Here is a 15,250-nt window from a genome sequence, read left to right as displayed (position 1 = left end):
CAGAGATAGAAGTTTATGGTACTGATTTGTGGTGAAAGATGGTGCAACAGCTGAAGGGATCACAGTTGTAGCAAAAGAGTGAACCGTATGAGAGGAATCCATTGAAAACGTAGTATTGGTAGCCATTGAAGAAGAGGAAGAAGAAGACATGGCTGATGAAGATGTAGAATCGTATGTTTAGCTGATACCATATTAAGAAACAATCTCAATGGGAAAAATAGTTGAATGATTTCATATGAGAGAAGCTCAAATATATAGGCAGCATACATCACATGCTGTTAGGTAACTATGAACAATAAAATAAAGATATAAAACATAGAAATACAATACATGGAAATGTTTGTATGGAAATGATTTAATAGAGAAACCTAATCAAGCCAAAGCCAAATTAGGATATTGATGAAATGGAAGGATGAGATGGTATGGAAAGAATTCAAATGTAAAGAATGATGAATGGAAGGAATTCAAATGAGATGAGTGATGAATGGAAAGAATTCAAATGAGAAGATGAAATGATATGGAAAGAATTCAAATGAGATGATGAAATGATATCGAAAGAATTCAAATTAAAGACAATTAGGGAAAGGATGAAAAATATCCTTATCACGCCTAATATAGGAGCATTTATAGGCCTCCGTTGAATGTGATTGTGCCACCTCAAACTACTTTCTAGTAGCTTATCACTTATTGGAGCTACTCCCAGACCAACTCCAATATGATCATTCAATATCTTATCCCTCGCAGTTTGCCACTCATCCATCCATATTAGCTTCCTATTTTTGCTTCATTGAGTTTATCTACATGATTCTTTTTAAATTTGAGAGGGAAAGAGAGCATAGACTAATCAATGTTTTCTATTTTGATTCCCCCTCATTGATGAAAAAGAAAAAACAAAGAAGGGATTCGAGCTTACAAAATGCAGTAGAGAGTCCAGCCTTCACTCCTTCACTTGCACAGTTGCACTGATATTGTGAAACTCAAATGTAAGAAACGACTTGAATTGTTGGAGTCTAGGAGATCAGGGTAGAAGAGAGATCAGGAACGCTGAGAGGTTCTTAAGAGGTTTTCAAATAAGGTAGAACCGTAGGAATGTGGATCATCTCCCATGGCGGGGAGCACTTTCGAACACTTCGGTGATGTTTGGCAATGATTCTTGGTGTTTCTTGCCCAAATGGGCGAGAATCAATTTTTGGTGATTTTGTGCCCATTTTCTCATTTCACCCAGTTGAAATCTTGTTTTGTAAAACCAGAATAAGCATGTGCCAATGGCAAAATGGGTACAGAATCTTGTTTGGTAAGTATAAAACATTTTTGTACCCATTTTTTATTTCTCTTTTTTAAATAAAGACAACTAAAAAAATTTAGACACATTTACTTTTTTCCTGTCAAAATTAGACACATTTGAACTTAAACAAATTACATACTATGTGATTTGAAACTATTTATTTGAACTTAAACAAATTACATATATTGTAGTTAAACTCTAATTATTTAACTTTAAGTTTAAATATGAATATTTGAGTTAGGATATGATTGCTTACTAACATGGAATTTTATACATGTTCAAACAAAATATTAACATTACAAACTAAGATTTAATTTTTGTCATGTATAATCCAAATTCATCATTGAATCAAAATAATTTTGGTGGATTTGAACCACAATCTCTTGAAACATGCTCATGTTCCAAGTGCTCTACCAGTTGAGCTAAAGATCCATGAAATAAAGTTGTCATGTAAAGTAACTATGACACATCACAAGTAACTAAAGAAATACATCCAACTAGGAACACCATGAGGTAAATAATTGCAGCAACAACTCCAGCAGGCAGAGATTTGAACTACGACTACCCATGGATGTAAATTGAAGAACATTATTTCTGGAATGCATGGAAAGCTAGGAGATTCCTCAAACTCAACTTTCACCAATTAGCACAGCTCATACAAATAATAGCAACAGATTAGCCATTAGAAACAGAAAAGGCCTACTAGCAAGACTGCATCCTACTCTTCTTCCAAATGTTAAGATAAAATGAGAAGTCCTGGAACATAACCAAGTCATCCAGACAAATAGACAACTTTGGAGAACACTAAAAATCATAATCAGCGAGTGCAAGCCTATGAGTCATTTTGGTCCTTCCACGTTTGAAATTTAAATATACTTAACAGTGACTAAAGGTGTTAGTGTAGTTTGGACCCACATGTAATAGGGGGACCTAACATTAGTTTATGGTCCACTAAAGAGATCCACACATAAAAATTTCTAAAATTAAAACTAATAATCTGCTACAATTTTCTTGGATTTTAGTGGGATGGGTTTGCCATTCATTTGGCTCTACATGAAAGAATGAGATCATTCTATACTATTTGAGAATCAGACCCTCTTCAAGTAGTAGGAGTAAAAGTTTTGTGTAGCAATGAAGTTTTATTAGTCCCTTACATCTTGATGGATATGTAGGCCATAGTTAATTGAAGGTTGGAGAATACCTTGGAAGGGTAATGTGACAACATACCAATATCGTGTAGGGGCTCATGAACAAATATTAAATGGATAAATTGGATAGAACTGAACTTTTTTATGGGTGGAGTGGAAGGTCCATTAATTACATATTAGGTTTTACCAAATGAGAATTAGATGCTTAAAAATGTTGAAGGAATATGAATACCTACTACAAATAGTAGTCGAATACTAACTAATTCTTTCCATCCCCAATAGATCATTCTCATTTCCCCTAGCAGGAATTGCATCAGATGGTGCTGAAATCAGGTGTCCAAATCCGTTATTGGATGTCCAACTTAAATTAATGACTTGTGGGCTGCCATTATTTGGACACGGGCGAAGGTCAACCAGTTTTTTACTATATGTATTTGATGATGAGGAATATGGTATGTGATTCTCAAGGTCGTTCGTGATCACTTGGTGGAAATTTATCAGGTCTATTTCCTTGTATTGGTCATGATATTGGTCCATCACTTGGTCGACGGTGAAATTGAGAGCACTCCTTCAAAACTGAGAAAAATTAGAGTTAAAAACCTAATAAAAACCCTAGATTTTAGGGTTCAACAGATTCTGTCTCCGACTTCTCATCCCACCATTATCTCCTTCCTCAGCTGGAGTTGTTTCATGCTCTCTGCAGACCCAACTTCACGGCCGTAGGGGATACTACAAAGATCTCAACTATTGATCTTTGAATTCATGCTTAATTTTTTTTAATTGTCTATACCAACTATTTGTTGGTAATATGATGATTCAAAAATTATTTGATGTAAAACTACAAAACGGTTGCAATGCGTCCAAAAACTGTTTAGCCTCTGGATTCCTCAATGCTTGCCTGCAAAACGAGGTTAGACATGGGCCGACCACACAATCGGGAAGCCACCTCCGAAGGTTAAGTTAGCAGTTGGAACACCACAAAGCTCTGGCTAGTTGCAGAGGTTAATTGAATAACATTAATAGAGGGAAACGATTCAGATACATTCTCTGTGTGTTAACCTTTAGTTTATATAGGATTTACCTCTCATCCTTGATTGTTGGATCAATCCATGACATTCCTTTGTAGTTGCCCGATCATAGGGTTTTACCCTTCTTTCGAAGTTAGTTATTGACTCAATATTGGGCACAATTTTCTATCCCAAATTACAAGGGATCACGTCTTCTTTTATACTGTTCAAGTTCCTTCTTCCTCACAATACTTGATGGTTCAATCATCGAGCCAGTCCAGACCAAGATCATCGGCCTGATCATGGTCAAACCTGGTTCAGGGTTATTTTGTCTGTATCAGGTTGTAAAACGAGTTATAATAGGTTGCGGTTTGATTTCGGCCTTGTACAGGCACTGCAACCCTCAGCCCAAACACAGTCCACTAAGGTTCAATTCAGGCTATAAGGAGTCGGTGTGGTTCGGACTACAAATTAACACCCATAATTGTTTACAAGAAGCAAACGTAAAGAGGTCGATCATCTTTTTTACTTTGGAATAGAAAGCATAATGGTATATAATTTGTCGTATTTCTTTTCAAAATACAATTACTTTAAGAGAAGTCAAGCTGATAACGTTTTATAAAATAGAGAAGATATATTAAACACAATGAAGAAAATTATGACAAGATAAATTAAACTCTTTTATTGAATTATGTGCATTACATATTCATAGTAGAAGTAACATTTTCTCTGATATGAAAATATCAAAATCTAAAAGAAAATATAATATATAAACTTGCACACAATAAAATGTTCTTGATATGAAATGATAGATTGTTATGATCTTCAGTTAATTTGGGAACATGAATCTCTAAGATTGTACGAGATCTTCATTTCGAAACATTTTTTGGTATTACCTCTTTAGAGGTGATAGGCATCCATAAAAAATATTATTTATAATACTAAATATTTTTAAATAATAATATTTTTCAGGCATTTATAATATTATTTTTAATATAAAATATTAGACAAAAATTTTTTAATGCTTCTAAACTATATTTTCTTGCGGTGGATATATGCTTTCTACAGTTATGATTAATGATTCATCAGCTCTTCCATTTATTAGAATAATATGAAATCCAATTCATCACCTCTTACATTTATTAGAAGAATATGGAATCCAACTGCGAGAGAGAGAGAGAAGTTGCAGGCTTGAACCTCCGCCGCCTAACGGACGTTTCAGAGTCTTGCTTGTTATGGGTATGTCCCTGCGTCTCGTCAACTTCCCTTGTTCATCACTCTCTCTCTCTCTCTCTCTCTCTCTCTCTCCTCTGTGTCTCGTCAACTTCACTTCTTGTTCTCTCTCTCTCTCTCCCCCCCTTTCTCTGACGGCTACAATCGCGAAAAAGCTCAGAAGCTTTTGGTGCTTTCAAGATCCTACTCAAAAACCCAATCTATCCACCAATGAATAATAAACACCGGCATTGACCTATTACTTTCCTTGTTCTTTTCTTCATTCATTGCCTCTAGGCTCTGCCTCTACCTGCATCTGCGTATACCCATAAGCCAGCCATAGGCCTATTTATCTTCTGTGTCTCTGTTTTCCTGAACAGTCTTCTATGTCTTTGCTGCTGGCATTAATGGTATCATATACTTTTTAAAGATGAGGAAAGAAACAAAGCTTCCAATTCCGGGTTGTGCTTCAGTGCTTTAGTGATGCGCATTAAATGCGACCATTGCTTTCTTTTTCATTCCATTTTGGTCTCTTGGGTTACTCAAGAATCGCCCCTAGATAGCGAGACACACAGAGAGAGAGAGAGTTGTTGTGTAAGTTAATAAACCCATCTCGCGTGCTCTCTCTTTTTCTCTACTTTCCATGCACATTAACTGATGATTCCCTCCCTGTCAATTGCCATTTTCGTTACTTGTTGCGCTTATGATGTCCTTCCTTTAACTTGCAAGTTGCAACTATTTCTTCCTCTCCAATCGCAGTCTGTTTCAGTCCACAATCAATCAATCTCTCTCACTCTCTTTCTTTCCCCCAGGGCTTCTTATTTTCTTCCTTCTGTCGTAATTTATTCTCTTGTCTCTATCATTCCCTCTTCATATTAAATAGATTATTCTTTAACCCCTGTTGCTCAAAAATAAATTGGTCAGCTCCGGTTTAACCATGAAGCATCTCAAACGTGAGACTTGTGGATCAAAGATACTGAGAGCAGGTTGCCTCTGTGGACACGGAAAGCCGTCTCCATGGTAAAGTTAGATTCTAGTTAACACAATTCCTCGTAGAATTGAGTAAATGCCCGAAAAAGTGAAATTCTCTTAGATAAGTGTCGGAGTTAATGTTGGTTTAAGTTGGCTTAGATTGACCTTTAAGTTACTAGAAAAATGTATAAATTACCATTCTTATACCAGAAGAAGATAGATGACAGCCATTAGATGGCTTAATCTGATTGCCAAGGGGAAAACCAAGGCGAAGGTGCGGCTTGCTTGTGTGTTAAACAATTGGATTTAGGCACTCTTTACGAGGTCTGCAAGGATGCCTGTCAAAAGTCGACATTAGATAGAACGTGTTTTATCCTAATCTCCTCAATAAGCCGATGGAAGCAAGACCCAGAGGGATTTTGGCAGGTTGGCTTATCTTATCTTCTATTAGTGCTCTTACACAAATAAGGTGCATTAAATGCATAGGTATGATGCATTAAATGCTTAACACTCATACAAATGTGTAATGATAACTTCTTATCCGAATACAGTCTTGCTGACGAGTGGTGGCTTGAAGATGCATCGAGTGATGTGTCCTGAAAATATCTGCTGCCGAATAGCTGGGCCAGAAACCCTTTTTCGGAGAGTGTCGAAAGATTAGTTTGAAGAGAGCTGAGTGGCTAAACAAGGGACTAAGCCGAACCTGGTCGACCCTGGTTCATATGGTCTGCACCGATTCGAAAGTCTCAAAAATGGTTTGATATAACAACCTTAAAAAATATATATATTAAATGGATTTTCCTTCCCACAAAATAAAAAATGTGTTAGTATGGCTCATGCTTCACATTGTGTTGTCAACAGACATGGGATCCCGCTCCCTAGTGAACGGGTGGGGGTCCGGGGAGACCGCTGGCAGAGGTGTGGGGGCAGTGCCCCATAGCCTGTAGAAGGTCCATATTTCTGTGCGCCTCGGAGTTTCTTTATAGTTTGGGTTTGGGCCCATGAATGGCTGTGCTTTTGGGTTTCTAAGCGCATATATATATATATATATATATATATATATATATATATATATATATATATATATATATAATATATATATATATATATATATATATATTTATTTATTTATTTATATATTTATTTATATATTTATTTATTTATTTATTTATTTATTTATTTATTTATTTATTTATTTATTTATTTATTTATTTATTTATTTATTTATTTATTTATTTATTTATTTATTTATTTATTTATTTATTTATTTATTCTTATATTCTTGTAACAATACATTGGATGCAGTTGTTTTGAGAAGAATATAGTGAAAACCTAATGTTGGACATAGCCTCACATTGAGGAGTACCGGGGTAAAAACTTCAAGAGTGTGGTGTTTGCCATCGCAACTAGGATCCAAGAACTAGTCTGCCCGATGAAAGAGAATTGAGAAATGCCCCTTTCCTTAACTCTTTGCATTATGACCTTGATCTAGAGTGTTCAAAGACATTAAATTGTTCACAGCATTTGGATCTTGTAAAAAGAATTGCAGAGCAATGTCTGGTTGTAATGTATTTGTTAATCATTTTCTTACCTTGATTGGCTTAGTGTCTCCTTCATGGCAGACACATTCAAACAGGTATAACAAACATAAGATTGTTGAGCATTCACCATTTAAATTCATTTAGATATTGTCTTCAGATCTTTTATGATTCAGACTCTCTTGATCCCTGGTTTCACTCCTATCAGAAGATTTATGAGACAGAAAACAGAACTTGTGATGTTGTCGAACCTTCCAAATATTTGCTTTGTTCTTCTTGCAATAAGTTACAGAAACATAGATTATCTCTACGATGACTCTACAGAGGGAGCAATTGAAATTTTCAATATCCAAAACAAAAAATTTCCCAATACTCAAGACTGATTAGTGATGCTTTAATGTCCTAGATATCATCTACAGAGATAATTCTCAACTCACATGAGAAGATAAATTTTCGTGTTCCATCTCTCTTTTTTCAGCAACAATATCAGAGATGGAAGCTCACAGTTGACCACCAATCTATTTGTCAACTAGTGGTACTTTTGATCTGAAAAATATTTCAATCTAGATATTTTGAACACATCTGTCTCTCTGACCAAAAAGGAGTTTCAGCTCCAAATTCCCCTCTGTACATTTTTATTGAATGTAAAATCCCAGAGACTCCTCTACATCTTCTGAGACCAAAACAAAATCTTGGTACAAAAAAAAGAATATCTCCCGATACAGATTTATCCTCGGACAAATTCATTTACAAATGGGCTTTCACATTTTCCAGGTTATGAAGTTAATCTATACCTTTGCCAAAACATACTACATACTACAACAACATATAGAGGGAGTGAAGGAGAGAAGTGCAATGGCAAACTGTCCACCATGCGACTCTGGCAGCCACAACTGATCTTCCAATTGCTCATGTCATTGGCCATGACAACAACCTTTTGGCGGTAGCTGATTGTCACTGAGACTGACTATACAATGACCAGTAAGCACAAGCAATTGGCATAATCCTGGCTGGCAAAATAAGGCATCAAACCACTACAGATGCAAAATTCACAGCTCCTTTCAGTAGACTCCTTCAAGTGTCTTCTGTGAATATTTTGTATATAAAATCACGGAAGCGTTTTGAATATTGTCGTGGATCAACAGCTGATATTGAGGTTGGATCATACTGGATGGACTTGTATGCATGCTCTAGCTTCTTGCTGATATCATAGTCTTGTAGTATGTCAATGATGCCAAAGTACAAGACTACATCATAGAACTCTCCTGTTGGCTCTCCAACCAGTTGAGTTTCATAATCATTTCTTCTAACTGTCTGTTCAACTCTTGCTGGCATGTTCAATCCCAATCTGATTGTTGCCCACCTGCAGTACTTAATATAAATATACATTTTGAGAGGGGGGGGGGAAAATAGAAACAGCTCCCTCCCCCCTTCTCCAAAGAAGAAGGGGGAAAGGATATAGACAGAGAGGGGCAAAAAAATGGTTTTCATATATAAATAAATTGTACCGCCTAGGATCAAGAAGAAGCTGATCCATGTCTACTCTTGAAAGACGAGGTGCAGACTCCCCATCAGGATCACAATTAGCTGCAAGAAAAGGTCAAAACATTCTCATCTGTGGGAAGAAGATTGAACTGGGATTTAGGAAAATAACATTGGATAGGAAAGAACTATAACCCATAGGTGTTCGAACTGCAGAAAGACAGCCCTCATTTGTTTGGTCCATAGTGTATGATGATGAATCTCTGAAGTGAAGACCCACCAAGAGACTGTAATCCATAATTCTTTCCTGTTCAAGAAACTCACAGTCCCGATCCACTTGCCTGTAATGAGCACTATTTCAAGTAATGATGGAAAAAGAAGAACCATAGGCCAAAAAAACAAAGAATGATGATTGAAACATAGAATACTATGGGCTTGGTTAATAGAAGATGGTCCTGAATTAACCTGTAAAGTTCTTGGAACCATGCTTTTTGAAGTCGAAATATAAAGTTAAGATCCAGGTCCTTGAGAGTTGTATTCCCATCTATCTCTGCCTCGGGTTTATCTGTTATACGCCCATGGGAAGATCCTTTCAAGTCGAAGCGCCTGTGGATGGGGTACTCAGAACAGAACAGATTTCCCATTATAACGAAGCGAACCTGGTTCATTAGCCATTTGTATGCTTTACAAGATATTGGTTGGCAACCCCAAGATCCAAATCTCAGGAAAATAAAAGGAAAAAGAAAAAGGCCAGGGGTTGTTAGCCAGGTTCTTACCTTCTTCTGTGTAGCACCAGTTAATTTTACACAATGCAAACCATAGAATTTGGTAACAAGAGTATTTTCAAAGGCCCGAACATGATTATAATAGGCTGGAAGCATCCTTAGAAGCACCTGTAGCATAATAGTGAATGAAAAAGAAGCTAAGTCCAGTTCAAAATTAGAAGCAATAAGCATGCCACTTGATTGAAACCTTACCTTTACTTCGGACTTCTTCATTGTCTTTATCATGTAGCGGTCATCATGGGTTAAATAGAAGAAGCTTCCACTTTTACCAGGAGAAGAGAGCTCCCGGAGTGCATCATTTCCACATATAGACAACATGTAATCAGCTGCATCAACTTTGAACAACTTTCGGAGAGTCCTAAAGACATTGATGTTAACTTAAATATTAATGGCAAGAACATCAAATAGATAGCCCCAACAATAAACAAAAATATGCAGGCCTACCGGAAAACCAAGGGACAATAATCCTTCCATTTGAATTCACATGATTGGTGTGGTGGAGTCTGTTTGCTTCCCTCAGAAGGGAACCTTGTCCAGACTTTTTCCTTGGGATCAAATGCTGAAGACCTCAGATCAAGGGATGTTGCAGGTGCAGGTTTTCCTACAGAATGCCTGTTTAACCTCATTACATGTCAACACTCGGTGGTGAAAGAAAGCACAGCCATCAGATATGAACAAATACCACCATCAGAGATATCAGTGAAAAGAAAGCTTTACAATTACTCTCAAAGCAAATTCAAACCTTCCCTCACACCCCCACCCCCCAAAAAAATAAATCTGTTTTTTTTTCAAAATGAGCTGCTAAGTCCATCACAAACTTAATAACAACTAGGCCACTAACACCTCACAAGAACCTGGATTAAAACATCCCGACAAATTGAGAATCACCATGAATGATTCTTTTCTTCTTTTTTTTTTTTCTATTTATTTCTTAAAAAACTCCAACAAAATCTGATAAATGGAAAGGCTGGCTATATGGGGAAGCCTCCAAAGTTTCAGGTAGAAGTTCTGAGATGTTATCTTCAAAACAGAGAACTAGAAACTTAATGAAAATATAGCTTTTCCATCTTAGCTCTTTGGACATTATTTCCGGAAAAGGAAGAAAGATGAAGAATATAAAATAAACTGTTCCAATTTAGAATGATAATTTTCTTTTCCAAAATCTAACAAATTAAACAGCAAACCATTGTTCCAATTTAGAATGATCATTGAAGGCTTGAAGGCTTGTGTTGAAGCCAATGAATACCTCTAGCTTGCTTTTAGTAAGAAAAGAAGGGGGTGGATAATATAAAAGATATGGTTTGGAATTCATAGCATCTAAGTTCATCCACTAACCGAAGAATAACATGATCATACCTGAAGAATTATACCATCTAGAGGGAAAGAAAAAGGGCATCAGATTCATCCATCTTTTAAATGAGTTCGGGAACTGGAGAAAGAATTCAATGAATTGCTCCTAGTCTTTCAACTACTGTTCAAAGCATTAGAATTTGCAGGTCCCAATTATATTGCTACGTGAACAAAATGAATCATTTGATTAGCAGATAGGAAAGGAGATCTTATTGATGTATAGCTTTTAGCTATTCCATCAATGTCCACTAAAAATTGTCTTTACAATTTTAAAGCCTTCATATAATAGCTGAAACCCACTAACTGTCCTAAAACAAGGGGCAAAGGGACACAACACAAATCAAAGCCTTCATATAATAGCACATATAAAGAAAAGAAAAGGGAGGGTGTGGATCATAAAAGAAGTGGAAGAATACAAATAACAGAACAGGAGTCAGAGGAATTTTAAAATTAATAATAAAAAAAAGGCATTGTTGGATCAGTGATACCTGATCCCCAACTGCAAATTGAGCATGAGCTCATAGTTCTTATGCCCCTTCGCAATTGTCACACCCTGCTTCTTCACTTCCTTTGGCAGCAACTTCAGAGGCTGTAGTCCTCTTGTCCCTCTGATCTCAGCATCTTCAAGCTGGAGAGCACCCAACCCATCCATCACTTCTCTCCCTCCCATCTTATTCACATCAAAAGCATCACAAGCAACCTCTCCATCTGATTCCCAGATGTTGAACCTATCAAGCCCCTTATCGCTGCCTGTATTGAGGATCCTTCCATCGACCGACATCCTTCTTGGCTTGCCACTAGAATCCGTCCAATTCAATATCTTTTGAGATGGCAAAATGGAGACTACCTCACCAGGACAAATCTTACAATCCTTGAGACCAACAGAGAAAATTTCCTGAGGATCCCAATCATTATTGCCCGGTGTTGAGGCGCTAGAAGGATAATAAGTTCCACTCTGTTCTTTAGGATCCTTACTCCAGGTACCCACATAGAAGCTCCCATCAGCCCACCTAAAAGTGCCATTCCCTCTAGGCAACCCATCTTCCCAGAACCCATCATATCGATTCCCGTTAGCCCAAATTAGAGTTCCATTGCCATTGAGGGCACCATTCTTCCACTGACCAATGTAATGGTTGCCGGTCTTCCAATGATACCTGCCATGGCCATCTTGCTGGCCACGGCGCCACTCACCCTCATAGTAATCTCCATTGGCATAATGCTTGATACCTTGGCCATGCTTGAGATTCATAACCCATGAACCTCTATAGGTATCGCCATTTGTCCCAGTATAGGTTCCTTTGCCATCCATGTAACCACTCTTAAATTCTCCTTCATAGGTAGCCCCTGAAGGCCAACTAAATTTGCCTCTCCCCATGGTTTTGCCTCTAAACCATTCACCAACATACATACAGCCATCAGTCCATAAATACTTACCATTACCATGAGGAAGGTTGTCAGACCATTGGCCTGTGTAGAAATCTCCATGAGCGAAGACTCTCTCTGTATGATAAACCTCGCCAGAGCCGGCAGACCCAACAGAAGCACCATCTTCATCATCGTCTGCATGGGCCACTGGCATTGTGGTGAAAAAGCTCGTTCCTCGCCTTCTCACAGCCGCTTGTGATTTCCTAACCGTTGCTTCCCATGCCTTGGTGGCCGCACCACAGCTTTCTTTACTCATTTTTACAAATACCCAAATCCCTTCCTCTTCTCACATCATCATTTTCAATCACCAAAATCCGCTATTCGATGACCCACCTCAAATGCAGCAGCAGCAGCAAATCCATTCAAGATATCTGAGAAGAAAAACCCATTTCAGAGAGAGATTCAAACAATGTGAAACTGATGAAAAATAAGCCAAACTCTGCAACTGAATCTCTTACTGTTCTCGTTCTCTTTGGATTTTGTTTCAGTGTTTCATTATGCGAATTGGGTTTTTCAAATTTTTTGGTAACCACGAAAATCTCTGTTATTCTGATCAACAGGAAAGCAAAAGGTGCAATAGAACCAAGAATTGGCTTTTTCTTTTCGACCCAATGGACAAACAAATGTTTGTGAATGATTTTTTCCCTTTTTTTCGGTTGGGTGGTGTTTTTCTTCTTTTTTTTCTTCCTCTCTCTCTCTCTCTCTTTTTTCTTTTCTGTTCTTCAAAGCTTCAACGTTGGGTTCATCTCCTAGGACGATTGTGAACCTACCATGTGGATGGGTGATCAAAACGGTTGGCTATTTTAAGAGATTGGAACGAAAAAGACAGCTGAGAACACAAACCAGAGACAGAGATTAAACTAAATTGCAGGAATAACGAGTGTGCCACTAAGTGGGAGATGTTTTAGAGGATAATCAAATTTGTTTAATGGTTATTAACTAATTGTAAACCGCGTTTCTCGGTTAGGTCGTGCCGGCTGCTTTGTTTGTGTGAAGGGTGAAGAACCCTTGAGATTAGGGTTTACTTTGACATTGTCTGAACAAGAAAAACAACAGATGATGTTTGTGGTTGGACCGTTGCAGCTTGGATAGGAGCAGACGGCTATCCCTTTTCTTTCTTCTAATGATTAGGATAATCACATCTTCTAAAAAAAAAAAGGGTAATCACATCTCTTGTTAAAACAAAACATGGATTACATATCTTAAGTAACATGTAAAAAGGGTTCTTTTGGGTTATGGGTCTTATCCAAAATTTGGAAGGAAAAAATAATCAAGGTTGTGGGCCAGGTTGGACGGGTTCGAGATAGGGGTGTCAATGGTTCGATCCCGGTCGATTTCTGTTTGGGCTTTCGGTTTCAAGCCAAAAGCACCAAATTCAAATACGATTCATAAATTAATGAGCAAATTACATTTACACTCCCAATATTTGTAAACAATTATATTTTACACTACTAAAAATTCATTTTATTATTTTGCACTCATTATGTGTTGAATCATATAACAACTGCAGAGGGGATGTTTGCAATAATATTAATATCGGGGGTGTTAACATAAGGGGTGTCAATACAATTTGTTCTAAATTATCTGTGGTTTTGGCTCGGTTCTAGGTTAGTATGGTTCCATGTTGGATTAGGTTCAGTTTGGTCTTGATGCGTCCAAAATTTGTTCAGCCTTTAAATCTTTGAGGAATGACTTGTAAAACAGTGTTAGATTTAGCCCGATCGTGGGGTAAAGAGGCCACCTCCGAAGGCTAAGTCAATAATGGAATTGACCATAGAGCTCTGACAAGTTGCAGAGCTAAAATTAAGTATAGTAATGGAAGGAAATGATTCAGATTCCTCCACTGTGCATAAGTTCCTTGTTTATATAGATTTTACCTTTGATTTCCCGATCGTTGGATTCGTTTGTGCTTCTTCTTGGTGACCGTTCCATCTTAGGGTTTTTACCCTTCTTTTGAAAATGAAGGCGGTTTCCTTCTCAGGCACGATCCTTCACTCCATATTAGGGGTAGTTACCAATTATGACTCCATGTATCACGAATTCTTTGGGGGTGACGTTTATCTTCGAAACCACTGGGTTCCTTCCTTCTTGCATAACTATCCGGTTCGAACTCCAGACCGATCCCAACCGGATTTATGGACCCGACTCTGATTAAGCTGCAGTCAATCGGAGTTAATGATTGAACCGAGAGTAGACCCGGTTCAATATAATTCTTTCCTTACTAGGTCTAATGGGTTAGGTTTGATTGGACCATTAACAACTCATTATAAAATCAATTCAGCCGTTTCACACTAAAAATTATAGTTAGGCGTTCAATCTTTCTCCTTGGACTTAATGCCCAAATAAACTAATCCTTTTAATCTCTAAACCTCTTCAACATGTTTTAAAATTTTATTAATAAAAACACATAATATATTGCATCTAGAAACATAGAAAAGCTATATTGAGTTGCAATGGGTTGGGGTTTTTTAATAGTTTGGTTCGATAAGCGATTTGGTCCATTTGGTTCAGGTTCAAGTCAGATCAAACTAGCCCGTAACGGTCATGTCATCCATTTGTCTTTGTTTTATGGTTTTTTGACTTCTTTCTTTGAAGATTAAATTACATATATGTCCAATTTGTAAACTAATATCTTCTGGAATTTATTATATTATCATTATAAATGCCCTCTGTGCCTAACATTGTGAGTCTTAAAATAAATAAATAAACATATTCATCTTTACAAAACCTTATTTTTTTTCTTAAATAACGATTAACTATATTAAGAATGGAAAAAATAAAAAATACATCAAGAAATAAAATATACAAGCCAGTGTTAGAAGAACCTAGTCCCTAAAAAAACCAACAAAACCAAAACCATAGTGTTAATGAAGATTTCAATCATATCACTGTGTTATTCCTTCCACTAACATGGAACATATATTTACATGGTCAATCAATGGCATGAAGGCATAGCAACAGAAGGTACACTTTCTACTTTAACCGCTTTGTCTTGGAGAGCTTACACCAAATTAATAGACTTTAAAGAAAAGCTTTCCACAACTCA

General features: G+C 37.1%; 1 protein-coding gene across 1 annotated transcript; it reads right to left on the bottom strand.

Annotated features, from left to right (window-relative positions):
- Positions 1 to 7,776: 7,776 nt before the first annotated feature.
- On the bottom strand, positions 7,777 to 13,076 carry LOC149001927 (phosphatidylinositol 4-phosphate 5-kinase 6-like). The gene is made up of 9 exons (XM_089137619.1): positions 12,663 to 13,076; positions 11,268 to 12,575; positions 9,874 to 10,041; positions 9,622 to 9,787; positions 9,421 to 9,537; positions 9,110 to 9,303; positions 8,840 to 8,985; positions 8,671 to 8,749; positions 7,777 to 8,525 (listed from the first exon to the last, which is right to left on the bottom strand). The coding sequence occupies exons 2-9, from the start codon at positions 12,458 to 12,460 to the stop codon at positions 8,237 to 8,239; spliced, it is 2,352 nt and encodes a 783-aa protein (XP_088993745.1). The 5' UTR covers positions 12,461 to 12,575; positions 12,663 to 13,076; the 3' UTR covers positions 7,777 to 8,236.
- Between the last annotated feature and the right edge of the window lie 2,174 nt (positions 13,077 to 15,250).

The sequence above is a fragment of the Hakea prostrata genome, chromosome 10 (genome assembly GCF_041222555.1).
Source record: "Hakea prostrata isolate BN-2017 chromosome 10, UWA_Hpros_2, whole genome shotgun sequence".
NCBI lineage: Eukaryota > Viridiplantae > Streptophyta > Magnoliopsida > Proteales > Proteaceae > Hakea > Hakea prostrata.
The sequence above is the reverse complement of the archived record's forward strand: the minus strand, read 5'-3'. Positions and strand labels throughout refer to the sequence as shown.